Source organism: Xiphias gladius, chromosome 14 (genome assembly GCF_016859285.1).
Source record: "Xiphias gladius isolate SHS-SW01 ecotype Sanya breed wild chromosome 14, ASM1685928v1, whole genome shotgun sequence".
NCBI classification, from domain to species: domain Eukaryota; kingdom Metazoa; phylum Chordata; class Actinopteri; order Istiophoriformes; family Xiphiidae; genus Xiphias; species Xiphias gladius.
Genome location: NC_053413.1, coordinates 4,067,598 through 4,095,441, shown reverse-complemented (window position 1 = coordinate 4,095,441; position 27,844 = coordinate 4,067,598). Strand labels below are relative to the sequence as shown.

Genomic DNA, 27,844 nt, shown 5'->3' with positions numbered 1-27,844 from the left:
CACCATCCACAACCTCCAGCACCGTGAGAAACTTGTAGGAGAACACACAAGCAGCCTGAGCTGACCAATCACAGTTCTTGCTGTCTCCACGAACTAACTGTCTAGCCATGGAGTTTAGTTACATTTTGGACAAGGCACACATCAGTTAGAGTTCTTGAAGTGTTTCTGGACGTCAACGACTTGTGACAAAATCCACTTTTTTTCCAAATGTAACAACCCACACCCACTGCAGATGTTGGCGGGACATCCTTTAGGACCGCCTTTTTACACTTCCAGTCTATTTTTCGAATAGACAGCTGTTAAAGCAAGGTTCAGATTGAAGATTGTTTATCTCCAGTGTCGAATACATTTTAAGCATTGCGTTTAAACCTGGCATCTTGTATCACACTAGTGGGATATACAGTATAGGCAATTAAAACATCATGAATCCAGAACACTTTGAGAGTTCAATTAGTGGATTTCTCTTTCTGGGTTTGTATGTACCTGCAGCGCTACTGTTGGTTTTAGTCGTAGTTTTTTAGTGGTCGGTGGTGTGTGGGAACTCTCTGGTCTGCTCTCCTCTTCCTCCTCCTCCTCCTCCTCCTCATCTCTTGCTCGCTTTGAACCTCCTTTAGTCACACCAAACGCACACACAGGGTAATACCAGGATATTGGTTAACACAGTTTAACTGTTTAGCTGGTATCCAGTCAGGCAGATATAACAAAGTGAAAAAAAAGCCACTACTACTACTACTTGTCTGGGCTGAGCACCTTCGCCATCAGAGCCTTCAGTGTTACCTCAGAGAGTGCATTCAGTTAGTGGGAGATACAGTATACCACAGGGTAATTTAGCTTTTAACCATTTCATATTGTTAATACAGTGAGTATAGTACTGGTAGTTTGTGACACAGTCCTGCTCACCTGTTCCAATCAGAGAGGATGACGTGGATGGTCGCTCTGCCTCCATACTGGACCCTGCATCCTGACTGGCTGCCTGCTGCTGGGTGGGCTGGACAAAAGCTGTGGCCTGTGTGCTGGTTGGCTGAGTTATGGAGGTGGGTGCGCTCACCAGACTGGAGCTGGTGGAATGTACAGAGGCTCCTGCGCTCATTAGCACTACAGAGAGAAACATTATATTACACTCCGTCACATCTCACATGTGATTTAACCATCAGCTACTCTACTATCTACCAATCACCAGTATATTTAACTTCTTTAAAGTAAGGCTTAAAAATAAGTTATACTTTCTTTTTAACTCTTGCTTCTCACCCTCTTGGCTGTCAGTCTGTGTGGTGGGCATGACTGTGGCAGTAGGTGTTGGGATGGGGACAGTTGATGGGGTAACCATAGGCCGGATGCTGGCACGGGGCGTGGCCTTGCTACCAGGGGAGGGGCTGGGCTTGTTGCTAGGAGATGGAGTACTTGGGGTGGGGCGGATGTTAGCAGTGGGAGGCTCAGACAGGCTGGAGCTGATGGAGAAACAGTGAAGTTACTATTATAGTCATGTCTTTTCAGCAGACAGTTTTAACATGTAATTACTTTTTTCGTGTTTGTTCTATATAATGTTTGTGAAGCTAATTGCAATTGTCTGAGTACATCCACTGAAAGAAATATGAGAAGTTCTATGAAAAGTGTCCATGAATAAGTCTACAACAGTTTCTGGTGTTTGTGTTTGTCTCCATGAGTTACCTTCCCCTGTCTTGGGCTGGACTCTTCAAAGGTATCTGTCTCTGGTCTGCAGATCTGGGCTGATCACCCACCTAAGTACAGATACAGGTTTGTAATTGCAATCAGATGACTGAAAAAGTCAGATGAACTGATTAGGAACAATCACAACAAAAAAAAATGAGATTTAGAGAATTAAGTAATAATATTTTGAGAAAAAGTTGTAATATTTCAAGAAAAAAAAAAATTTTTTTGATAAATAATATGTAAAATTTCAAGGAAAAAAGTCATGGTATTTTGATAAATAATTTGTAAAATTTCAAGAAAAATGTCATGGTATTTTGAGAAAAAAAAGTAATATTTAATTAGAAAAATTAGAAAAAAAATATTTTGAGAATAAAAAGTTGTAATATTATTGATTCTAATATATATGCATTTCCTCACAGTCCATACTGCAGCCTACAGTTAGGTCTATTATTTTTGCTTTGCTTCTTATTGTCTTTCATACTGTGTCATTTTCATAAAGCTTTGATCACATTCCGATGCCATGACTGCGCTCTTTGGCTCAGGGGTCTCGAAGAAACCAGGTCCCCCACTGTGCTCTTGCCACTGCTTCTAAAACACGGCCGACACATACATCACATAACTGGTTTCATTTTCATTTCAATATCTAAATACCTAAAATCTCAGAGATAACTTTTTTTTTTACTAATAGTGGCCCTAATATTTTTTTGTATAATTCATATATTCATTATACTTACAGAGAAGGTTAAAGAAAAAGCTAAATTTCTCTCAGTGTTTAGCCATACATATAATCATAGCATAAAACCCAGAATTTCTAAAAGACTATTTGGTCTATTTTAATGAGGAAGTTAATGATCAGTGGCTTCAGTGTATGGACCTACATGTCTTTCATGTCCTCATACAGCACGATGCATGTACCTTAGCTCCACTCTGGTCCTGTGGCTCCTCTCTGGAGTCAGAGTGCGTTTGTGTCTCTCTCAGTTCTCTCAGCTCTCTGTCCAGGCGAAGAAGTCGACCTTCATACTGGGACTTGAGTGCGTTCATTCTCACCTCCAGTTCCTCCTTACTCTGTTTCAGTTGTTCTATCTCCTCACTGAGCTGCTCTTTGGCACCTACAGGTAAATGGTGCAGTTAACAAATACACATTACTCTCACTAATTTAACAGAGTAGCTTCTTTGTTTACTTGCACTTTGTCAAGCATGTCTTCAATTCAGTGGGTGTGTATGTGTGTGTGTAAGTGCAGGTGAAACTGACTGTTAAGTTGGTTGATTTTGGTCTTAGCTCCCAGGAAGGCCTTCTTAGTCTTTTCCTCTTTGTCAGCCATCTGTTGTTTCATCTGCTCCTCACTGCTCTTGGTCTCTAAAAGCTGTAGAAACACAATACAGTATTATAACTGCTGCTTTGAAAGAGCTTTTAATGTAGTGAATGACATTATTATGCCCTGGACTGCAACATATACTCTTAGTTTTTTATTTTTAATTTATTCAATTTACTTATATATCCAGTTTGCTTGGTGTTCTTCTTCCTTCTTCTATTACAGGGTGTTCCCCAGGGCTCAATACTAGGAACATATGCTTTGTTGTTCTTACTTTACTTTGGATAGTCTTGGAAAAATTATACCTGTTTATGCATTTTAAATGTCTTTTATCTGTACTCTTTTATTGCATCTTAAGTGGATATTGTGTATACCCTTATAATATGTTGTCTTTGTTGGTTTATGTTGTGTGTATTTATTATTGTAACAATATTTTACTGCTGCTCTCTCAGCTAGGTCTCTCTTGAAAAAGAGATTTTAATCTTTAATTTCACGCCCAAGTCAAAGAAATTCTTTGTTTTCAGTTTAAGTTAATTTTATTCTTCACTGCCAACCTTAAATTGAACCTGCTTCAAATCCCCAAAAAACTTTGCCTCTATTTTAGGATTTAGTTCATGTCAATGGTTAAAGGCCAAATCAAACCCACACTTTACTGTTAGCAAATAAGTATGGGTGTCAATAAATGCAAATACAGTACAACAGTTTGATTAAAATGATTTAAGAGAAAGCAGAATTTTTTAAAATTACCTCTTGTCTGAGTTTAGTCAGCTCCTCTTGTAGTGCCTGGTTAGTGTCACTAGCAGCATTAGCATCACTGGCTTGGATGGGCTGGGAACTCTTGGCCTGTGTTGCTCGGCTAGCTTCATTGGCCTGGTTAGCTTCAGTTAGCTGCTCCTGCAGACGCTTGACGTCTGCTTCACGTTCACCAACCGTCTGACAGAGAGGAACAATTAGGTAGGCCAGACACGTTATATGAGAGCATAAGGCAGGTTATATGAATACAGGGGGTTGATGGAATAATAAAAAGAGAATGAGGTGCAGATAGAAGATTAGGAGGAAGGATTGAGAAATTAATAAATAGAGAAAAATTGTAGGGAAGTTCAGATTGTATTCAGTTCATGTTAATTCAGAAATCTGTCTATGTGAATAGTAATGTTAAACTCTTACTTAGATTAATTCATATCAAAGAGCTTATATGTACATACATCCATGAATTTCATAAATCTATCTAATTCATACAGAAAGACTTGCCGCAAATGATAAAGTATTGCTTTATTAACACATATGATCACACGTCACTCTGTAGCAGTTGAGCATGCAGTCGTATTTATAGTGAAAAACAAATAGTGGGTAAAGATTTTCCCAACCTTCTGCAGGATGTCCAGTTGGCCTTGGAGCTCAGTCACCTGTTCGGAGGTAAGCACGGATATTGCATAGAAAAAGTCCAGGTGTTAATACAACAACAACAAGATTTAAAAAAAATAAAAAATCATAAACGCACGAGCCCTTTTTTCATTCAAAAACTGTCTTCTTTCTTTTCTGATACCAACCTAGGCACAAACACACAAGGCATGAAGTATAGGCAATATTGGTGTACGGTCCACCACTTTGGTCCAGACTGAAAAATCTCAACTACTATTAGATTTCCATGAAATTCTGACATCTGTGATCCCTCGGCGATGAATCCTACTGACTTTGGTGATTCCCTGACTTTTCCTGTAGTGCCACCAGAAGGTCACATGAATTGGCACAAAATTTGTTACAGATGTTGACTGTTCCCAGACAATATATTCTGACTAACTTTTCAGTTCAAAATTTATTTTGATCAATACTTTGGTTTATGACCAAATATATGCAAAACTAATGACATTCCCATCAGCCTCCGCTGTACTTATGTTAATGCTTATTTGCAAATGATAGCATGCTAACACATAAAGTTAAGATGGTCAACATGGTAAACATTTTACATGCTAATCAGCATGTTATCAATGTCAATGTCATGGCCTGTTGCCATGCTAATGTTAGCATTTAGCTCAAAGCATTTCTGTGCCTAAGTACAGCCCTCACAGAGCAGATAGCATAACTGTAGTCTCTTAGTCTTGTTTTTAACTATGAAATAGTCAATTGGAAAAACCAATTAAAACTAGAAAAACCAACAAACAAACGGGTGAAAAAAGAACCTCCTCGGTGGAGGTATTTAGGGGACTTAAATCAGCAGTTAGTTTTAGAGGCTGTTAAAGAAAGTTTCTATCCTTACAGACACTGCTAGCTACCAAGGGAGGCAGCAGATCTGTCCCCTTCAAAATCTGACCAGGCCAAAGCAAATACACATTAAAGCCCCTGAAGAATTAGCTTCAAATCAACGTGTTTCTCTATGACATTACATTTCCATGACCAAAAAAGCAATATCGAAGTTTAAAAAACATATTTGGGTATTATTTATTAAGAGTATAACATTTAAAAACAGCCTCATCAGGTCTCTGTGGTTTGATCAGATTTGTTGACATTAACCGAACAACACACAAAGTGTCACCAGATTCTGACTTAAAACATCACTTTTCTCTAGTTGAGCGCCTCAAACCAGTGAGAACAGCAAAGAGAAAAATGGGAAATCTAAATGTGAAATAACCAAAACAGTTTTAGCTTTGAAAGAAAACATTGTGTTCAAGTCATTACTCACAGAAAGAAGCTGACTGACAAAATATGTCTTCAGGGCTATTACAGAGAAACAATTGTCCTCACCTTGCCCTCTGCTTGACTCAGAGCAGTCTTGAGATTATTGACTTCCTGGTTGTGGCTGTGTTGTGTGGTTTGGTGGGTCTGTTGTAGCTCTTTCTGATTGGTGAGGTTCTGTTGGAGGGCTTCTTTCGCCTGCTGGAGCTCCCTCTGAATCTGTTGAATCTGGTTCTGACGGGCCTGAGCTTGAGACTGAGCTGATTTTAAATGGTTTTGTACCTGTAATTTTGCAATGCAGTTCGGCTGGTTATTAGGGGTCTGTTTTAGAGTGAATTCATGCAATTGAGGATCAAAATTAAAAACACTTTAAACGTCAAAGAAGATTCCAACAAGATGGTGTGTATATTTCCAAAACGTGATCACAAAAAGACTGTGCCACTTGCCTGCTGGGTGTGGGTCTTGGCTTGTTGAAGCTCTTTCTGACTCTGGGTCAACTGGTTTTGATTCTGCTGCAGTTGAGCCTGGGTCTGGGACAACTGGGACTGGGCCTATAAAAGCAAAGAGGTGACAAAAGAAACCGTGATTCCAGCCTTTGTAATGTATTTCCTCAGTACGTGACTCTACATGGAGAGCAACCTGAATTTACTGTGTGCTCTTAAGCAGTTTCTGTTTCTCTTTTTCCAGGTGAAAGCTCCTACACTGGTGTCATTAGATTCTAAACTTCTTTAAAAGGCCACACGAACTCTACTTTGGCTTACAAGTAACATACTGTAATTTCTGGCAAAATATCTGTCACAACACAGCAAAATCAAATACAGACTCATATCATAGATTAACTTGAATGTGCTGCATTACCTGTGTCAGTTGGTTCTGCTTCTGTGTCAGCTGGTTTTGGATCTCCTGGAACCTTTCCTTGGTCTTTTGGGTTTCCTTCTGGGCCTCCTCCAACTCTTGCTGGGCCTTTTGAGTCTGGCACAACAAAGTAATTTAAACTTTAAAGGACCAGAGCCATGTATTTTTCCAACTAAAGCATTCTAACCCTACAAATCACTGATTTACGTGTTTTTAATGTATCAGCCTACATTTTGGTTTTACATAGTTTTATGATGATTAGATAAGAGCACACTACCTACAGTGCCTTTAGTTCAACACCAACTATCGTCTAAGTTCATGTCACACTCTGCTGTATGTAATGTATGTAAAGCAAGGAACTGTTTATAAAAAAATCGTGGTGCTCCATCATTCTATATTGGGTCAATAAACGTCTAGAATATCTTTCTGTTCACCTCTTCCTGTTTTTTCTGCACATCATCTTTCAGTGTTTTCAGTTCTTCTCGGTTCTTGTTGAGCTCTTCCTGGGCTTTAGTCAGCTCTTGCTGCACCTCGTGGCTTGGAGCTGCCTCACTTGCTGCTTTAGCTGCTGTTTCCGCAACCAGCTAGAACACACAGACGTACACATACACGCAAAGTTGAACCTATTTCAGTTTCCATATTCCATCCATACTCATCTGGTTGTCTGCTGCAGCCTTAACACAAACCAAAGTCCCACCTTGTCATGCTGGGCTTTGAGCTCCTCATACTGGGTCTTGTAGCGTCGTCCGATCTTCTTGACCTGGGTGATGGTCTTGTTCTTCTCCAGAATGTCGTTGCTTTTTGTTTCCAGGTCTTTCTTCAGAGTGTCCCTCTCTGACATCAGTTGGGCCACCGAGTCTTTGAGGGCTTGCAGCTGAGACTGAGCCGCATTATTGCTGGCACTGGATCTGATCCAAACCAAATATTCTCAGTTAGGTTACATTTTCAGATGCATTTTTAAAGGCTTCACATCCCCCCTCATGGTCTCAGTTTCCAACAATCCTCCGCTTATAAACTTCCTGCCTGAACTCCGCCCTGTTATTAGATGCTAAATGATTGCATTGCGATGCTGGATGCTTAGCAGGTATTTTCTTGTGAATTTATCTTGTATTTTGGTCTGGTCTTTGACCGAGGTATCTTTGCTCATTTTGAAGTTCCTCCCACAGGTACGTGTCCACTGCTTCTCTCCCTCTGTATATAGTCTCAGCAGTCTAGCAAGGATTTTCAATTTGTGCCTTGTGTTTATGCTCGAATAGTATTTGACACTTATTTTTTCAGTTATAGATCTAGTTGTAATATAATTATAACAAACATTTAAACACTGATAATTTAACATTTATTTCGATAATTTTGATTATAGTTAGTCATTTAGGAGACTGACTTGAATACCCCGATTGCACCTACACATTGTTCAATCCTCCACTGAGCATACAAGCTGCTGGAAGTTCTGCTTTGGTCATTTTTGCTGCCAAACTGCAGAGGTCAGGTACAAAGCACAGGAGATTTACTGAAGAAATGGGTACTTCAGTATTTTGGCAGTTGTTATGGATACCTTTAGGCTGGATCTAGGATGATGGTGTGTGAGTGTGTTGGGTGTTTCACCTGGCCACTTCAGTCTTCAGCTTGGCTGTCTCTTCAGCTAGCTGTGCGATGCGTCTTTGCTGAGCTTCTCTCTCAGTGGTCAGTTTCTGTCTCTCCTCCACATCGCCATCTTTCTGTTGGCTCACCAGTTGCTGTATAGGGACACATAGTCAAGTTTAAGTGAAACTAATACAGTAAAACGGTATCATAACTGTGACAAAATGGAAAACATTAGCTGTATTAAACAGCAGTGAGCAAACACTAGATCGGATAAAATAATAATGCACTATATGAAGATACAAGGGCAGTGTATTCGAACTGTGCAAAAATCAGCAGAACATAGTAAATGCAATATAAAAAGAATACTAATTATAGTGTAGCTTTAGGAGGAATGAGAGAGAAAAAAAAAAAAAAAAAAAAAAAAAGATAAATGCAGGAGTACACACTCTTGCCCTCCTACTGTCCATGTTCCTAAACACACACACACACACACACACACACACACACACACACACACACACACACACACACACACACACACACACACACACACACACACACACACACACACACACACACACACACACACACAGTGCAGTTACCTGTACTTTAGCCTTCCAGCGTTTGAGGTCGTCTTCCAGAATCCTCTTATCAGCCTGCAGGGAGCCGTTTCTTTCGGAGAGCTGGGACAACGAGTGATGCAGTGGGCTGATGTCTGACTGGAGCTTTGTCACCTGCCAGACAGAAGTGAGATTCTATGAGCTTTACCAGAGTTAAACAGTAGTTGCAGTTTCACTCAGTGGTCACTTGCAGAGGTGCTGTGGGTATAAAACAGAATATCTCTCAGATGCAAGACAATGTTACCAAGACACTTCCTCTTCTATTCACTACACCATCTAACTTTTTAAAATGGTGTAATGTGAGAAACATCTCTGTCCAGTGGAACAAAATAAGACAGCTAAATACTTTCTTTCTCCTCTTCTCAGTTCGCAACCACAAAACTGCATCACAGTCAACATCTGTTAAAGAGCACACACAAAGCCAGCTGATCCACCTGTGCAACATGATATGTGTACGCAGTGATTCAGTTTGGGCTGCGTGATGTGTAAAATGTCCACTTGGTGGAAGTAGAGTGAACAGTGTGTGGATTCTACTTTATTTAGTCTGTCCCTGCTGGGTAGCTAACACTAGCTAACAGCTGTCTGCACATATCAGACTGATGTGTTGTCAACACAAACAGTGCAGATGAATTACTTTTTTATAATAGGCATAAAGATGATGCCTTTGTATGTGGTGCAGGTTTTTTATTATTTTGGTTCAACTGTTTTGCACATGTAAAAAAAAAAAAAATACAGACGTGTCATGCCATAATTGTTTTGCATTTACCAAGGAAAGTAAATCCTTGGTCCGCAGTTTATAACTGTGAAATATGTTTAGAATTTAGCTTATAATGTTCATTTTACACAATTTTATATTCACGGAAACAAAAGTGTTGCTCAATTGCTGAAACCAGAAGAAATTTAAGTTCCCACAATAAATAATGGGAAGCATTATCTCAACATTGCCATTTACCTGATGTCACTGAATCATCAAGAATCAAACAGAATTGAAATTAATTCTGGACTCTGTGAATCGGAAGTGCTGATGTCCAGCCCTAGTCTTCATCAGACTTCAGAGCCACACAGCTGACTGTGACAGAGCAGCTAAAGATTACAGGTTATTCTGCTGAGAGGCAGCCTTTCAGCCTCTGTTCAGTGTCCTCTTTCTCTCTGCGGTCTCCTATACTATGTTTTAATCCAGCCTAAATCACAACATAGTTGTTCCCATTTACACGTTTTTCTGTTGTTGTTGTCAGACAATTGAACGAGCATAAGCACTACGTGTTGACCAGCAGTCATTCTCAAGTTTCTGCAGTATAGTAATAAAATCCTTATTTTATAATCGCTATGTCATCTGACACAGTGAGAAAAAGTTGTTTATACAAACATAACTGGCTTAGTGTGAACGTACTCTGAGACTCACACAGGCCTAACAAAATATCCTGTTATTGCCAGATGTTAAGTGCTAAACTGTAACTGTAGGGGGTGGTGTTCCTGAAATGTTTTCAAAGCGTCACAAAATTACATGGTTACATTGTTTTGCAAATATACATATAAAACCCAGCATAAGTTTGCGGGCTGTGCTGCAAAAAGAAAGCATATGTTAACAATTTAGATAAAGAGAAAGACGCTTCGGCCATAGAGAGGTTAAGAAAGCAAATGAAACTGAAAAGATTGACTCTCTAATAGTTCCCAGAAACATAGTAAAAATCAAAACTGTTCACAGCTAACAATGAAAGGTAGACACATGTCAAACCGTGACGCACAACTCCTGGATCTTACTTTAGCCTGAGCTTGCTGCAGCTCCTGCTCCAGTTTCTCTCTGTCCATTTTCAGCATCCTGTTGGTTTCTTGGAGAGCACTGATACAGTCCATCTTCTTCAGCTGCTCCTCCTGCTGGGCCAGAGTCTTTGCTGTAGCCTGAGAGAAGGGAGGACGGCAAACAGACACACCAACTATAATCAACAGTATTCTCTCATGCCATTTTTGCACTTTTTAGCCTCAAGTTGACATTATTATTATTTTGTGCATGTTGTAGTTCGTTATCCTGCTGAAGGCAATTCCCTCCTTCACAGCCTGAAACAGGTATAGAGTCTCTATAGTTCCACATCAATTGATGGCAAAATTCCCAATAAATGTGTATGGAATAACTATAATCCATGCCTAACAGCCATCAAAAAGGTGTAGGTTTGAGTACACAGGTTGAGAAACTAGATTGAAAACGTTTTTAAAGTCCTCTCAACTATAATGAAACTCAAGAAAATCCAGGTACAGTTGGTGTTAGATGCCAAGTCTCAAATTCCCTTTAAAACTTCATTCATATCCAGTTGTCCATCCCTCCATCCTTTCATTTCCTACCTGCATTTTCTCCCTCTCAGCATTCAGAGCTTCCTGTAACTCCTTTAGTTCTCTGTCTTGGTGTTCCACTCGCTGTTTATAGCGAAGAGCTTCTCCCTCAGACACCTCACATCGAGCCACAGCGATCTGTTTCTCCCGCCGCACAAACCTACATCACAATAACACATTTTTTACCCAACCCCACTGAGTTCACACTGAGACATTCAGTTGATGAATGGAAGCTGTAATGGTCCCTCTGGAGGATAAGGTTTACTTTGGCCTCCATTTCTACAAAATTCTGTGTTTTCTATGTTAATCTCAAGCCTCCTCACATGTATTAATTCAAACACACAACCACCCCTGGTGCTGCAGTTTTACCTCAGTATTTCTAGTATCTGTTCAGTGGTCTTCCCTTCCTCACTGAAGGACAGGTCAAGCTGCTGTTGCTGCTGTTGCTGCTGGCGACTCCTGGAGGCCATTTCATCCATCTGTTGGTGCAAGAGAGCATTCTGCTTCCCAAGCTCCTCAGAGCGATGACTCTGATTAGACAGGTCCTCCTGAAGGAGAGTCAAAGTAAAGACTGTTATGACCAGTCAGAAACACAATCTTCTAATTTATGGTTGTTTTTACAATAAATTAATTCACTTGAAAATACTTTAATAAGATAATTTATGCAGATCTAGAACTTTAAATCAGGAAAAAACAGTGCTTTAAAATCTATACAGTTCTATTTTCTGGATATGGTTGATAAACATCAATGCAAAGATATGTGAAAGGACCCAGAGATGTCTAGTTTATTCCATCTCTCTTTCCAGTCTCTTCGGTTAGTCATCCTACCTTCAGTTGTCTCTCCAGTGTGTTCCAGGCTGCAGTTTTCTCCTGCAGGAGGGAGGAGGTCTTGTTTAGTTGCTCCTCTAACTCCCTCTTCTGTGCTGCTTCTTGTTGGATTTTTTTCTTGAGCTGCTGCAGAGCCTCCACATCAGCAGCATGAAGCATAAGCTCCCTCTCATACTTAGCCTGCGCCTCTCCAGCAAGCTTAGTCTGAGAGGCGGACAGAGGGGGAACAGCCGACATAACAGTTAGTCAAAGAGAGAGTCGAAGACTGAGAAAAAAGAAACTACTATGGGATAAAAGTGGTTCCAGAAAATGGGGCTTTTGTATTTGTCAAAGTCCACACAGGTTAACACAGCTTTGTCAAGTAGAATGTTGTGAATGTAGGTGAAAACTGAAATCAAGGTACATATGCTAAAAGGGGATATTAACCAGCATGACAGTGTGAATGTGTGCATTAATGAACCTGCAGCAGGCTGTCCTGTACGGCCTTCTGCTCCAGTGTAACAGCGGCAGCTGATCTCTCCAGCGCCTCCTGCTGCTCTGCCTGACTAGCCTTCAGACTGCGCTGCAGCTCAGACACCTGGACAAGACAACAGGGACACTTGGAGCTCCACACTGTATAGCCTGAAAGGTCAGTGCAGAAATAGCTACTCAGGGATGTCTTCGTTGACTTATAGTCATACAATTTCTTTAACTAATTTATTATTAGGTGTATTAGGTGCTGTTTCTCCTGATTTATTTTGCCTCTACAGATAAATAGAGTCATACGGAGGAACAGAACTAACAATTATTTTAATCATAGAATCTGGTAATTTCTTTCCAGCATTGCTGAAGGGTCTCTTAAAATCTAGTGCTCAACAGGGCAGCCCCAAGATTTAGGGGTTGGGATGCCAAACATGCAGCTTCCTCAGTTCGAGTTTGGCAGGGGATCTTTGTTGCATCTCTCCTCTCTCTCTCTCTCGTTTCCTCTACTGGTGCTATCTAGTAAAGACATAAAATGCTTGCCAAAATAATATTAATCAATCTAGTGCTCAAAGTGTATTTATATTTATTAATATTACTGTAATGTATCCCACATGGACTTCCTCAGATAAAGGATTAACAAACTTCTTCAGAGACCAATTATCTTCATTTAGTAATGCCAATTACTGACTAATTGTCTACAATTTTCAATGGTTATCAAATCATTGCAACACAACAGGTATCTTGATATGAATCCTTTACATTTTTTTCAAATTGTAACCAAGATAAGTATTGCACAAGATCTTTTAGAGTCATTCCACCTGCACTCTCTGGTTGACAAACTATGTAACGGTGACACCGTTTCTAAATTGCTTTATTAGTTTTTGTGTTTTTGTACTGCAATTTCTTGTTAGTTATCGGCCAACGTATACACTGGTATGGATATATCTGCAATAAGATAATATCAACCTGGTTGATTTATTGTATGTTGTATATTGTTCCGCTAGTTTTTGTGCAATCTCTCATTCAGCATTTCTTTCAAAAAGAAATGCTGAAATGCTTCAAAAAAATGTTCCAAGGCTGTATTTCTAGTGATAATAGCCCCTTTAAGTTATTTTGTGTCTGTTAAACTTGATTATATTTTATGTTTCCCTCTGCAGACAAAACAAAAAAAGCAAAATGAAAATCTAATGCACAGAGACAGCTTAAAAGGAGTCTTACACATGGCCAAACAACAGCAGTTGTGATATCTCTGAAAGGTCATAGGAGTCAGTTATTTAACACGATACAAAAGTCCAAAGGAATCTTTATAAAGAATGTGACAATATGAAATGCAGACCATATCCACAAAGATTTGTTTATACATCTGTGTGTAAACAGGCTTACTTGTTTCTCCACCGCATCCACAGCCTTCCTCCTCTCTTCCTGCTCCAGCTGCTTCATTTTCTCCGCCTCTAAAATCCTATTCTCCAGCTGCTTCTGCACCTCCTCCGACTCCTTCAGTCGGATTTCCAGGGGGGAGCGGGACTAAGAGAAATTCAGAAATTCAGTTTTCACAGAGTATTATAAAACTTCCGAGTCACAGAGTCCAGAATTAATTTTGAAATTAAATTTAATGCTTATTAAGATCTTTTTAAGACCTAAAAAAAGAAAAAAGGTGGCGGACCTAGAACCAGGTGAGACCTAAGAATAACTATTTTATATCTAAATACATAACGTTAAATCCCGTGGGTCGATGTGATTTCTCATGAGTCTAGGCATCATCTGAAAATTTAAGATATTTCATGATTAAAAATAAGACAGACATTTTGTGGCTTCAATTTTACTTTTTGAGACTTTTTAAGGACCACATATACCCTGTTTCATGTGTATGGACAGGTGTATATTTGTGACATAGAGAACACTAGATGGAAGTGAAGAACATAGTATGTGTTTTATGTTTAAAAGAAATCAGGGAGCTATACCTCCTTTTCTTTCTTCAGACTGTCTTCCAGAGTCAGTACCACAGCTCTGTACTGCTCTACAGTAGAATTAGCATTCTTCAGCTGCTCTACTAGTTCACTGTTCTTTTCCTCAGCAGTATGCAGAAGACCTTTCACCTCGGCAAGCTCCTGCTCTGACTGGCTGGGCTGCTGGCAGGCTGCTGGCCCCTGAGAACGTACTATGGGTACACAGAGACAGAAGAAACAGTTACAGTACTGGCCTTGCTGATGAACACGTTTTAAAGCAAGTTCATCACAAATGGAAATAATCTTTGTGCATGAGACTAATATAATATTTGTGCCCATCTGTATTAACAGTAAACATTCGGAAGAACTGATGTTTACCTTTCAGGGGTGCTCTGAGGCTTGCAGCTCTGGTAGCTGGGGTAGTGGTATTGCTGGAGCTGGTAACAGCCTCAGAGGATGAAGCAGAAGCCAGCTGGGCTTTCAGCGCTGCAACCTGCTGTTCAGAACTACGCAACAACTCCTTGGTCTTCTGCTGTAAGGTGTTCTGTGTCTCCAGCTGCTTCTTCGCTTCTAACAACTGAGCCTACAGAGGAGGTGGAGGGGACAGAGGAAAAAGAGGTGTGACAAGACAGACTGCATGCAGAGTCCAACAACAATTATTTAGGTGTAGTGTATATACAAATACTCAAGCATTAAACATATATACTCTACATACGTCCATAGTGCGTCCGAGGGTATGTCTCTGTGCTATTTCCTGGTCCATCCTGGTTTTCATGGAAGCCAGCTCTGATTCCAGGTGCTCTATCTTGTTGTTCAGTCGCTGACGAGTCTCTGTCTCTGTACGCTCCATAGTCAACTAGAAAAAAATGAGACAGGGGAGGCAAAATGAAAGAAATCATGGAGAAAAAATGAATCAAAGGCACATCTGATCTGGTAACTTTTACCAGCATAGAATTCAGCTACTGTCTAAAGTGAATCATTGTGGATGCGATAAAATGACACAGAAAATCCACTACACCTTTGATTTTGGTGTATTTTAGTCATTATTTATGGGGGGGGGGGCAATGTTATTGCATTACAGCTTGACTCGTTTCCTATGATCTTGCCATATAACAGAACACATTTGTCTTATTTGATGAAATGAGGGAAAAAAGTGAGATGTCTCTATTGTTCAGAGTAAAAACACTAATTGATAGCTGTATAGGTACCTGTATAGTCTTGAGGTTGGTGAGCAGCAGGTTCTGGTTACGTTGCTCAGCCAGTATGGCTTCTTTCTCTCGAGTCAGTCGACTCTCTGCTTGTCTTAAAATGTCTCTCTCTTTGGTCAAGTTATTCACACGCACCTACAAAAACAGAGGGGAAAATAAAATAATTTGGTAATAATTGAGAAGACAGAAAAGAAAAGCTAACAATACCTTTAGTCAGAAGTTATGATTGGATTTGAAAAGAAAAACAAACAGCAGACTGGTTGTTCACAGGACAAGGAAGATATTAGTTTGGGTGGTGGGTTGTCAGAGGTATGTATATGCCAAACAGATTCCCATATACTGTATCAGTACTTTTTAGAAGCCCACGGGACAACAACTACAGCTCTTGTCTTGACTGTATGCTTCAGGTTATGGTCATGCTGAAAGGTGAACCGTCACCCCAGTCTCAGGTCACAAGCACTCTGAACAGCTTTTCTCAAGAAACTCTTTGTATTTGGCTGCATTCATCCTTCCCTAAGTTCTGACTAGTGTCCCTGTCCCTGCTGCTGAGAATTGCCCCCATATCATGATACTGCCACCACCATGCTTCACCGTAGGGATGGTATTAGCCAGGTGATAAGAAGAGCCTGGTTTTTTCCAGACATAGCTTTTGAAGTTCTGCCCAAAAGGTTCAATTTTTATCTCACAAGACTAGAAAATATTTTTCCTCACACTCTCAGAGGATGCACATGACCACAAGTTGGAGTGCCACAACAAGTTCTGTTATAGTGACTGTTGGGTTCCTGGTCATCTCCCTGATCAAGACCCTTCTTGCCAGTTGGCCGGATGGCAAACTCCATGAAGAGTCCTGGTGGATCCAAACTTCTTCAATGTCACAATTACTGAGGCCCCTGTGCTCCTGGGAACACTCAAAGCTTTAGAAATGGTTCAATACCCTTGCCCTGATCTATAAATCGCCACAATTTCATCGCAGAGATCTATGAAGAGTTCCTTGGACTTTATGACTGGGATTTCTTCCTGAAATGTAGTGTGAAAAGCGAAACTTTATAAACACAGGTGTGTACCTTTCTTAACAATGTCCAGTCAATTCAGTTTGCCACAGGTGGACTCCAATCAAGTCTTAGATGCATCTCAAGGATCATTAAAGCAAACAGAAAGCTCCTGACCACAATTTGGAGTGCCACAGCAAAGGGTCTGAATTCTTTCGTAAATGAGAGATTTCAGGTTTGAATTTTTAATAAATTTGCAAAAAATTGTCATTTTTCATTGTGGGTCATTTAGTGTAGACTGATGGGCAAAAAAGGCAATTTTATTAGTTTAAAATTAAATCTACGCCACTTATGTTTCAACATGGTGTTGGCCACATATCTATTACTTCCATAATGTAGCTATCATATACAGAAAAATGTAATATTGCAAAACTTGAGGTTCTCACAAATATTGTATAATATTGTACTGTAGAAAATATTGTGGGTTCTGTCTTATTTTGAATTACTGGAATTACTGCAAATGTAAATTCCTGAGAAGGAAAGCTACATACACTAATACAATATCATTGCACAATAATGCCACAGTTATATGATTTCACCTGTAATAGATCTAACAGACTCAAAATATATATAATGTCCATAATCTTTAGATTTGTTCTTATTCCCATTGCCCAAATTTCTCACCTCTTCAAGTGCCAGTTTTTCGTTAGCCTGTCGCAGGTCTTGGCTCATCGTGTGGATGATGTGTTCATGTTGCTGGGCCATTGTAGCCATTTTTTGGTTCCTATCCTGAAGGGCAGAGATCTCTCTGCGGTAGGCTGATACATTCTCCTGGAGTATCTCATACCTGACACACACAAAACACTCACTAAACAAACACTCAAAGAAAAAAAATTATCTCCAAGAACTGTAATATTAGGAAGATGCAGGAGCAGTACTGGACCTGACTCCACTCTGTTTTCTAGAGAATAACCCTCTTTCATACAAATCTAATGCTCTTTATGGTGTAAGTTTGTTTGGGTGAAAAAGAAGAAAGGATCATTGGGACAAGTTAGCATTCCTGAGCAAAAAGAAAACAAGCCCACCAAAATCAAACAAATGAAGAAATGTCACAGTACCACATTCTTATTTTAGCAAACCTCTTGTTGCTGAACTCCAGTTGAGAAGTCAGCTTGGCATGGCTGGAGTTGAGTTCTGTTAGCTGTCTCTGCAGCCTGTCATTTGTTTCATTCAATATCCTGTCGTTCTCTGCTTTCTCCTTTTTATACAGACTGAAGGCATCGTTGAGCTGGAAATGCATAGATAAACGTTCAATCAGAACGGCTACTGAATTTGAAGGTATCTTTTTTTCCCTTATGTCATACAAAGAAAAAGAGAAATGCAGCTTGAAGCGTGTGTGCATTTGAATGTACCTGCTTTAAAGCAGCTTTAGCCTGAGTAGCCTGTGCCGACTCGGCAGCAGCAGCTCTTTGCGGAGTAGAGCGAGTACCTGGGGCTGAAGGACGAACATTTGCTGGCTGGGATGAAGAATCTAGACCTGCAGACACAAATGAAAACTTCACCTCATTCTGTAAAGACCATTAGCCTGACTGTTCACCAAAGTTCAGCATAAAGGCCGATCTATGTTAGTATTTTTGTGTCACCTTGAGGAGGCAGGCTGAAGCCAGTGCTGTGTGTCAACAGGGTCTTGTACATGTCTCTCTGTCTGGCATTGGAGTCAGCCAGCTGTTTCTGCTGGTTCCTCTGCTCTCTCAACTGATCCACCTCCTTCTGAAGTTTATCCACATTGGCCTCCAACTCTGATACACTAGAGGGAACCAGAGAGACAGAGCTAATCTTTAAACATACATTTTTTACAGCTTCACTGCTCATCAGTGTTCTGCTTCACATTATCTACAGCAGGAACAAGCAACTGAACATGAACACATTTACAGTGGCTTCGGAAAGCATTCAGACCCCCTCACTTTACTGTGTTGTAGAGTTAATAGGAAATTGATAAGTTTCCATTTTTGCCCACCAATCTACATTCAATAACCCATAATGACAAACTGAAATCGGGTTTTTAAAATTAATTGCAAATTTATTAAAATCAAAAACTGAAATCTGTCATTTACTAAAAGTATTTAGACGCTTACTTCAGTACTTTGTAGAAGCCCCTTTGGCAGCAATTACAGCTCTGAGTCTTCTTGGGTTAGTCTCTACAAACTTTCCTCTCCTGGATTTGGGCAGTTTTATCCCATTCTTACTGGCAGATCCTCGCAGGTTCTGTCAGATTGGATGTGAAGTGTTTGTGAACAGCCATCTTCAGGTCTCTCCACAGATGTTCTATGGTGTTTAAGTCTGGGCTTTGACTGGGCCTCTTAAGGACGGTGAGAGACTTGTCCTGAAGCCACTCCGGCGTTGTCTTGGCTGTATGCTTCGGGTTATTGTCGTGCTGAAAGGTGAACCGTCACCCCAGTCTCAGGTCACAAGCACTCTGAACAGCTTTTCTTCAGGGACCTCTCTGTATTTGGCTGCATTCAGCTGCATTCATCCTTCCCTCAGTTTTTGACCAGTCACCCTGTCCCTGCTGCTGAGAAGTGCCCCTCCAATTGCATGATACTGCCACCACCATGCTTCACCGTAGGGATGGCATAAGCCGGATGATAAGAAGTGCCTGGTGTTTTCCAGACATAGTTTTTGAAGTTCTGCCTAAAGGGTCCAATTTTTGTCTCACAAGAGCAGAGAATCTTTTTCCTCAAACTCTCAAGAGGATGCACATGACCACAAGTTGGACTGCAACAGCAAAATGTCTGAATACTTTTGTAAATGTGAGATTTTAGTTTTTGATTTTCAGGGCTTTAATTTTTAGGGATTTAATAGGGCTCAGAGATACGACTAAAAATTGTTAAAGACAAATGATCAAATTTACCTTGGTAACTCTAAATCTAAAAAACTGTATATAAATATGTATTTTCTTTCTCAGGCTGGTTCACTTATCTTTTCGTAACTGGATACTTACTATTTACTTGTTTGTTTCTGAATTAGCAGTTCTGAGTTAATGTTTCAGTATTAAACTGTAGCAGACACACATGCTTTACTTTAGTTTTATTTGTGTAACCGTCATCAAAAACCAAAGAAAACAAAAAAAAGGAAGAAGAAATATCAAATTCAGTTTCAAATGTGTTTTATATATTTGCATGAAATGGTAGGAAGAGGAAAGAGGACTTAAAACAGAGGATGTACATAACGCTAGACACTGTGAAGCTGGCAGCTGCAGGAGAAAGGAGAGACAACTGGAGAAGAAATGTGACCAAAACCCCACAGAAAATAAAGAGATGTGTAGAAGTCACATGTAAGACTGAGGGAGTGAGAGGGAGATGTGTCTGTGTCCTTCTGACAGAGCAGGAGAAAGAGGCAGGCTGTGTGTAAGAGAGTACACTATGGTACATTATCTCTGCCGGGCAAACAGTTTTAATAATATTGTGTGTACATTTCTCTCTTGATCCCAAACCTTGTCAGGATTTAAAAACTCAGCAAAGCCCTATGAACCCCTTCCTGTTAAGCTGGATGTTGCCCCGCAACACGAATGACAGAAATCAAATATGGGCTCAGGATCTATATTTTATGATTTATGATTAAATTAGTTATGTGTAAATTAACGCCTGATGTTTTCAGTTTGATTACATGTGTTTCCAAGCCAACATTTAAAGGTCATCTATTAAATTCACAGAACATACAACTTGTCAAGTATTATCCCATATGTAATGTATAGTATAGAGCTGTTGTACATTTATTTATTTATATAGACAATCAATCAATTAAAGAAATATTAAATTGCACACTTTTAATTAATACCACTTTTAAAAAATATTTATTTAGGGGGGAAACTAGAACTTAAGTCCTAGACGAATTACAGAATGTCTTTTGATGATAAACCTTTTAATTAATTCCTTTATCTCTACTGTTTTTCTCAGCCTTACACAATGTTGTCTTCTATACTCTCAACATTCTCCAAATCAAGGAGAAGTATAACACTTATAGCAGTATTAGTAGTAAAAATTATGTTAGAATTCATACAGTCAGAACTCAAAAGCGAGAACCAGTACAGTATTGTAGTGTGTAAGTAGGACTGGCTGAACGAACATTAGAACAGCAAGAGTAATAGCACTTCTTACCGTTCTGACGTTACAATGTTCTGCTGTCTGTCCTTCTCCTGCTCAAGCTCCCTCAGCCTTCCCAGCAGGCTTTGGTTCTGCCTTTGTAGCTCCTCTACACTGCGGAAAGACAGCTGACGTGGGCTGATGACCTCAGAGGTGCTGGAAATGTCAGCAGAACTGTTGTCATCCTTGGTCACCTGATTACCTCTGGCTTCCTCCAGCTCCACCAGAAGAGCACACACCTGGTCCAGAGACAAAACAATGAATCAAAGCATTTGCACCAATCAACAGGGATCTCCTTTTATTCTGTATTTTTATCATTGTTATCAGCTGAACAGAATATTTTATCTAACCCCCGTTCACATGACGGTTAAATAATTTGATCAGATACAGTGGATTCATTGCACCAATGAATTCCATCAGAAAAGACCTATCATCTGTAGTTACTGTTAAATATACTGGTTTTTACCTGTGTAGACGTATCCTCTAACTGTCTCTCAGTCCTTAGTTTGTCTCTCTCCAGGGCATCACAGCGCTGCTTTGCTTCTTCTTTCTCTTTTTGCAAACTGTAGATTTCCTGATTACAAAGCAGTAAACAACATGCAAGTGTTACATAACCAAATATGTTGTTATCTAGAATCAAAAATTGAATACATATATTACAAAAATGCACATGATTGAGACACAAAGAGAAAATAAACTATCGCAGACCGTTCGAGCCTGTTCCAGTTTGTTGCACAGGGAGGCCATGGATCTCTGCATGCTCTCATACTCCTCTCTCTGACGCTTCAGGACGGGAGCTTTGGACTCGACTTCCTGGATGATCTCATCCAGCACTCTGCTCACTCTCCTGGTCTCCTGTTTCTCGAGCTGAAGCTGTGTCTGACACTCTGCATACGCATTATACAGCTAAACACAAAGACGGAGGACGAGGCGTTAAAACTTTCTGTTGCTAAAAAAATAGGATTGTTAAAAGACAAATAATGTTGTGTCAGGCAGACTACAGTTACTTAACTTTCACCATAAAGGGCGTCTGCAGGTTGCAGAAAGACTAATTTTACACTTCAGAACATATTTTCCCCTTAACTCCAAATCTGTACCATTAAATGTGCCCTGTGTAGTTTTGTTATAAACAAACAAAAATTATGTTTCAGTGTTACTCACCAAAACACATTGTGTGTATCCTTGAGCTCAACAAGAAATGTGTTAATGTATTTCTTTCCTCTCAAAACATTTGCAAAGCTGATTCTGAAAGTATTTTAAATCACGCATTGTTTACATCCATGTTCACTAGCACAGCAAACTCACCAGCGGACACATCAGTATGTCCGCCTGGCTATACCACAAGGGTTAATGCAGAAATATGTTTTGTTTACACAGTTCTGGAGTATTTAGACTTGCTTAATTTAACTTCCCTGGATTCCTTGGATTCCAGGGAAGATCTCAAATATATCTATATTAATATTGTGGTGTTGATATCAACCATGTCACCGATGTAATAGGTCCAAATGCACTCACATCAAAGAACTTCATGCCAGGCTTTACAATTGCAGCAATGGCAGCTGCTGATGGACACATGTAGTCCAACTGCTCCTCAGTCAGGGAAGGCCCACCTGGAGCAGAACACACACATGTAAATAAAGGTGGTAGGGCCAAGTACAAACATACTCATCCACACAGATGAGCAGAAAATATGCACTTGTAAATGCTTGAACATACACAATGAGACTCAACCAAAACATGAATAAAAGCCAAGATACATCTAGTTATGAAACTAACATCTACATTGGCAAGAAGAAGTAAGTGAACCCTTTGGAATTACCTGCATTTATGTATAAATTTGGCTTAAAATATGGTCAGGTCTTCATCTAAGTTACTATAATGAACAATATAGTTTAATTAATAAGACACAAATCATTGTATTGTTGTCGTCCATATTGGATACATCATTCAAACATTCACAGTGTAGGTTGAAAAAACTATGTGAACCCATCGGCTAATGACATCAACAAAAGCTAAGTGGAGTCAAGAATGAGTAAAAACTGGAGTCCAATCAGTGAAACCAGATTTGAGGTGTGGGTTAGAGCTACTTCAATGTATAAAAAACACTCAAACATTTGGAGTTTGCTATTCACATGAAGCATCTGCTGATGTGAACCATGCCTCACGAAGAAGAAGTCTTAGAAGACTTACGTCCAAGAACTGCTGATTTACATAAAACTGAAAAGGGTAAACTAATCTCAAAGAGTTTAGATATCGATCGGTCCACAGTGAGACAAACCGTTTAAAAATGGAGACGATTTAGTGATGTGGCTACTCTCCCTAGAAGTGGGCGCCCAACTAATATGACTCCAAAGTGAGGTAAAAAAAAAAGCCCATAGTAACAGCTAAAGGCTTAAAGGAATCATTAGAGCCGGTTAACATCTCTTTTAATGAGTCTACCATAAGCAAATCATGGCGCATGGTTGCATGAATCATGGAGTCCACAACAGGACAGGAAACAACAAAAGAAGGCCGATGCTCTACAAAAAAAAAAAAACAACACCGTGTGCCTGAAGTTTGGCAAAGATCACCTTGGCACTCCACAACACTACTGGAAAAATGTTTTGTAGACTGATGAAAATAAGGTTGAACTCTTTGGGAGGAACACACAGCATAGTGTATGGTGTAAAAATGGCACTGATATGGAGTTTAGAAAGTGCTGTTTGAGCTTATTGCTGCCAACGGAGGTTCAACCAGTTATTAAATACAAGGGTTCACTTACTTTTTCCACAACACTGTGAATGTTGAATGTGTGTGTTCAGTAAACACACAAAAGATTATAAGTGTTTGTGTGCTATTAGCTTAAGCACATTGTCTGTCTATGCTTGTGACCTAGATGACGATCTGATCACATTTTATAACCAATTAACGCAGAAAACCAGATTATTCCAAAGGGTTCACATACGCTTTCTTGCCACTTTGTAATATGTGTTTGTGTGCGTGTATTCTTACAGCAGTGTTTGCCAGCAGCCTTCACTGTAGCATTTTCCAGCTCTTTCTCCATTTTCTTGATTTTCTCTCTAAGCTCTGCGTCAAGCTGCATCTTTAGTTCTTCTCCCTCTGACACCTTCTTCTCTAGAGTCTTATTGGCTGCAAAGACAATGACATCAATCATACAGGTCATTACTGATACTCCGTAGATGGAAAGTTATATTTCACAAACAAAAACACGGCAAACGTCTCAAAGCATTTTCCTGATTGAGTGTTTTCTTTACCACAACCTGATCAACATATTAAGATTATACTCTTAAAATCATCAGTAAGACAAATACAGCAGGCAGCTGTGAGGGTGGGACACATTTTGTTCCGGAGGGGACAGTTGTGCACAATGGCCATGTAGGAAGTCAGTGTTTCTAAAACTGAAAGGTTTAGACACGCACATACATGCAAATATTTAGCATGTGTGGAAGACAAAAACCCAGAGTCTGACCTTCCCCAGTGTCTTTAACCAGTTTGCTGAGCTCTTCCACCGCTCTGGACAATTCTTGGTTCTTGGTCTCCAAGTCTGTTGCTGCTCCCTACAGGGAAAAACCAAAGACATCATATACTGACAACATGCAGGGGATAACATGTCAGTACAATGTAAAGATACTAAAATGGTCTTGGTGCCTTGCAGTGACTCCCACCTTGTAGAGTGAAGACAACTTGACATGAGCATTGAGCTCATTGCGGTATTTCTCCTCCATAGCGCTCTGCTCGTCTTTAGCCTGGAGAGGAAGATACAGATCATATATACACAACAAATAAAACTACATACGTATACAATACATACATGTCTTTTAAGGATACATGGCCTGACTGGCAGAATATTTCCACATTTTAGCCATTGGCAGTAAATGTAAGGTTAAATGTATGCTACTTTTTTCCCCCACAGGAAAAAAAAAAATGTGACGAAGCTGTAAGCAAAAACTGAAAACTAAATTTCTATATCATCTGTTGAGGTGCTTTAAAAAAAAAAAAAAAAAGCACTAACTCATTGTCCCTGAGGCTTGGAGGAGTTTTTCCAACGTCTGTAACTACTGTAGCATTACATTTCACCAGTCCCTGCTTTGAGGACCTTAGGGTCTTTGGTGTGAGGACCCTCACACCATCCTCTACAGATGCAGACATGCAGAATGCTAATCGAAAGAAAAGAAAATATCTAAATCCTGTCTGATATATCTAAACTACCGTATATCTAAACAAGTCTGTCCATGAAATTCTTTGTTACTTTACCTGTTTCAGCTTGTTGTTGAGGTCTTCAGCTCTTTTACTCTGGCTTTCACTGGTTTCCTTTAGAGAGGTGAGGTGACTTTCCAGTCTGGTCACCTGTTGAAGAGAAAAGTTATTACAAAAGGGCAAAAAGAATAGGAATGAAAGTTTAAATAGTTTTTGTCATTTGTCATACTGTGGCTGAAGAAAATATAGAGACCTCTTCACATTTTTCACCACAGATACCGCAGTTAGGGAAACAACACAGGAGCAGATTTTACTGTATCCGAATTCCCTGAATTATAGCTACACCTCTTTGTGAGCTGAGAACAGACAAATCAATGAAGAGAAAAAGTCTCTGAGCAACATCAGCTTCAAATTCTGATTATTTCAGAAAGTGTTCAGACCCTTTCACATTTTGCACACTTTGTGTTGTAGATTTAATTTTAAATAGGGGTGAGAAAAAAAAAAAGGGTTAGGGTTAGGATTTTCAGATTAATTTTGTTTTTTACTGGAATGATCCAATGTTGACTCATTAAATCCCAAGAGCCATCTTTGCATTTGGGCCTTTTCTCAATAAACATCTGTGCTAAATGTTATATGCAAGCAGTGGTTCCTTCTTGTAAGAGGTTCAGTTTGGGCTGCATGATGTGTAAAATGTCCACTTTGTGGAAATCGAGTTATTACAACATGCACAAAAAGGTTATTTTAAGTTAAAAATAATGTAGATGGTAGCTGTTTATGTTAGCCATGTTGAGTTTGACAGTCCTGTAAAATGTGAATAGTTACTCTCTGTGGACCCGCCGCAGTTTACAGCCTCACGACGGTTAGCTGACTCTGTCTATCTCATGGTGAATATAGAGACTGCATCTATGAGAGGAACAGACTGAAAAAAGACTCTGCACATTGATCTGAGCCCTCAGATTGTGTTTGGCGAAGAGATTATCTCTGGCTACAAGATGTGAAGCCTTGGTAGTTGAGTGAACAGTATGTGGATTCTACTTTATTTAGTCTGTCCCTGCTGGGTAGCTAACTCTAGCTAACAGCTGTCTACACATATCAGACTGATGTCTTTTCAAAACAAAAAGGTGCAGTTGAATTTGTGCGCAGACTTTGAGTTTCTACCCTTACTGTACTCAGAGTGATAGTTAAAGTTGATGTGCTGTGTATCTCCTACTGACAGTCCATGCATGTAACCCTACATCATATTCTACAGTCACTGGAAATAAAGGAGATGTAAGCCAACAGGGATACCAGTAGTATATTTGTGTACATAAAGATGGGTGAAAAATTTAAGGAAAAACCAACATACAACAAATATCTTAGTAAGGTTTTGGGCTTCCATGAGCCACCAGAGCATCTTCAATGCATTTAGACATAGATTCTCCTCTATTTTCTAGTCTCTGGAACTCTACTGGAGGGATGAACACCATTCTCCCAAATTATACTCCCTCATTTGATGTTTTGATGATGGGGGTGGAGAGCGCTGTCTAACAGGTCGGTCCAAAATCTACCATAGATGCTCAACTGGGTTAGGATCTGGTGACTGAAGGCCACAGCATACGATTCACACAATTTTCATACTCAAACGATTCAGTGACCCCTCGTGCCCTATGGATGGGGAATTGTCATCCTGGCAGAGAACACTCCCATCAGGATAGACAGGTTTCATTATAGAATGAAGGTGATCACTCAGAACAACTTTGTGTTGATTTGCTGTGACCCTTCCCTCTAAGGGGACAAGTGGACCCAAACCAAATCGATAAAATGTCCCCCACAGCGCAACAGAGACACTGGATCCCCTCACTCTTTCAAAGTCACTTACATTTTTCCTCCTGCCATCATGATACAAAATCAGAATCAGCTGGGCCTGATCAGCATGTTTATACATGACACAAAGCATGATGGGATGTTAACTGCTTCATTGCACCATCCAGTGCACCTGTGTGGAAACATCTGCATTCGTTATGTTTCTCCACCCCTTTATTCAGGTTTTTCCTTTTATTTGTCACTCGTCTATATGTTACTCAATCTGCTCAGTTCATGCATTTTTACACTGTATGTGCATGTTGTTTATGTGTTACCTGCTCCTTGCTGTTCTTCAGACTGCCCTGCAGCTCTAGTATCTCTTTGCCTTTGTCTCTGTTTGTGTTCAGCAGTTCATCAGTTTTGGTCTTCAGTTCCGCAGATAACCACTCGATTTTCTTCTCAAGTAACTCTTTCTCCTGCTCCATACGCTTCTCCCGGTGCTACAACACACAATGATGGTTAAAGTTTTTTTTTCCACAATCAAGTGTGTTTTAGTGGTCATTGGAAAAACCGCAGCTTAAGGAGTGTGAGCTTTAACACCGAACTGTCATTGTTTCCTTGAAATCTGGAGTGTACCTGTACAGAAGCTTCAGATGACTGTATATCATCCAGTTTTAACTGCAGCTCCATCTTGAATTTGTTCGTCTCCGTCAGCTTCTCGTTTAGACGGTTAACATCCTCTGCATACATACACACATGCAATACAGAAAAAACAAAGGCTGTTACCACTATAACCAATGCCTAAAGAGAAAAACGTGTGTTCATGGAAATATAACATGCATATTTAACATACAAATGTTTCCAGGTTTGTAACTTTGGACTGTTTCTGTGTCAGGGTGTGTGGACCGGATATCTTACCAGTAAGGTTCTCCACCTCCTGCGTTCTCTTCTCCAGCAGCCTCGCCAGCTCTCTCTTCTCTGCCTCAATCTCATACTTGGCCTTCGTTTGCTGCAGACAGACAGACAGACAGACAGGCTTCAAAAGGTATTCAGACCCCTTCACTTTTTGCACACTTTATTGTGTTGCAAATATATCATTTTAAAAGGATAAAATTGCCAGACATGACCATACGTTTGCCAGGTGAATTTAAAGGTATGCAGGATTGAAAGCACATACATTAAGGGAAACGCACTCCAAATATACACTAACTGAGCACTTGTGAGAAAAGCAATAGTCATTTTAGAGACAATG

General features: G+C 39.9%; 1 protein-coding gene across 3 annotated transcripts in view; it reads right to left on the bottom strand.

The window, feature by feature from the left end:
- Positions 1-27,844, bottom strand: part of tpra (translocated promoter region a, nuclear basket protein) — a 41,272-nt gene that overhangs the window by 11,849 nt on the left and 1,579 nt on the right. For 2 of the 3 annotated variants that reach the window (XM_040143111.1, XM_040143113.1), the window contains exons 4-43: positions 27,511-27,601; positions 27,229-27,332; positions 26,928-27,092; positions 24,868-24,960; positions 24,279-24,359; positions 24,083-24,170; positions 23,605-23,742; positions 22,129-22,223; positions 21,322-21,519; positions 21,080-21,187; positions 20,629-20,852; positions 18,115-18,278; positions 17,884-18,008; positions 17,611-17,759; positions 17,156-17,318; positions 15,483-15,617; positions 14,990-15,130; positions 14,653-14,857; positions 14,290-14,486; positions 13,712-13,852; positions 12,327-12,443; positions 11,867-12,070; positions 11,408-11,586; positions 11,051-11,198; positions 10,475-10,612; positions 8,696-8,827; positions 8,115-8,245; positions 7,210-7,420; positions 6,947-7,096; positions 6,516-6,629; positions 6,104-6,208; positions 5,727-5,939; positions 4,352-4,390; positions 3,732-3,917; positions 2,924-3,035; positions 2,587-2,780; positions 1,669-1,739; positions 1,228-1,448; positions 901-1,095; positions 484-608 (exon numbers count right to left, since the gene is read on the bottom strand). In XM_040143111.1, coding sequence (XP_039999045.1) covers positions 484-608; positions 901-1,095; positions 1,228-1,448; positions 1,669-1,739; positions 2,587-2,780; positions 2,924-3,035; positions 3,732-3,917; positions 4,352-4,390; positions 5,727-5,939; positions 6,104-6,208; positions 6,516-6,629; positions 6,947-7,096; positions 7,210-7,420; positions 8,115-8,245; positions 8,696-8,827; positions 10,475-10,612; positions 11,051-11,198; positions 11,408-11,586; positions 11,867-12,070; positions 12,327-12,443; positions 13,712-13,852; positions 14,290-14,486; positions 14,653-14,857; positions 14,990-15,130; positions 15,483-15,617; positions 17,156-17,318; positions 17,611-17,759; positions 17,884-18,008; positions 18,115-18,278; positions 20,629-20,852; positions 21,080-21,187; positions 21,322-21,519; positions 22,129-22,223; positions 23,605-23,742; positions 24,083-24,170; positions 24,279-24,359; positions 24,868-24,960; positions 26,928-27,092; positions 27,229-27,332; positions 27,511-27,601 — 5,790 coding nt within the window. The remainder of the gene's footprint in view (positions 1-483; positions 609-900; positions 1,096-1,227; positions 1,449-1,668; positions 1,740-2,586; positions 2,781-2,923; positions 3,036-3,731; positions 3,918-4,351; positions 4,391-5,726; positions 5,940-6,103; positions 6,209-6,515; positions 6,630-6,946; positions 7,097-7,209; positions 7,421-8,114; positions 8,246-8,695; positions 8,828-10,474; positions 10,613-11,050; positions 11,199-11,407; positions 11,587-11,866; positions 12,071-12,326; positions 12,444-13,711; positions 13,853-14,289; positions 14,487-14,652; positions 14,858-14,989; positions 15,131-15,482; positions 15,618-17,155; positions 17,319-17,610; positions 17,760-17,883; positions 18,009-18,114; positions 18,279-20,628; positions 20,853-21,079; positions 21,188-21,321; positions 21,520-22,128; positions 22,224-23,604; positions 23,743-24,082; positions 24,171-24,278; positions 24,360-24,867; positions 24,961-26,927; positions 27,093-27,228; positions 27,333-27,510; positions 27,602-27,844) is intronic. The other variant, XM_040143112.1, reaches the window with a different exon arrangement.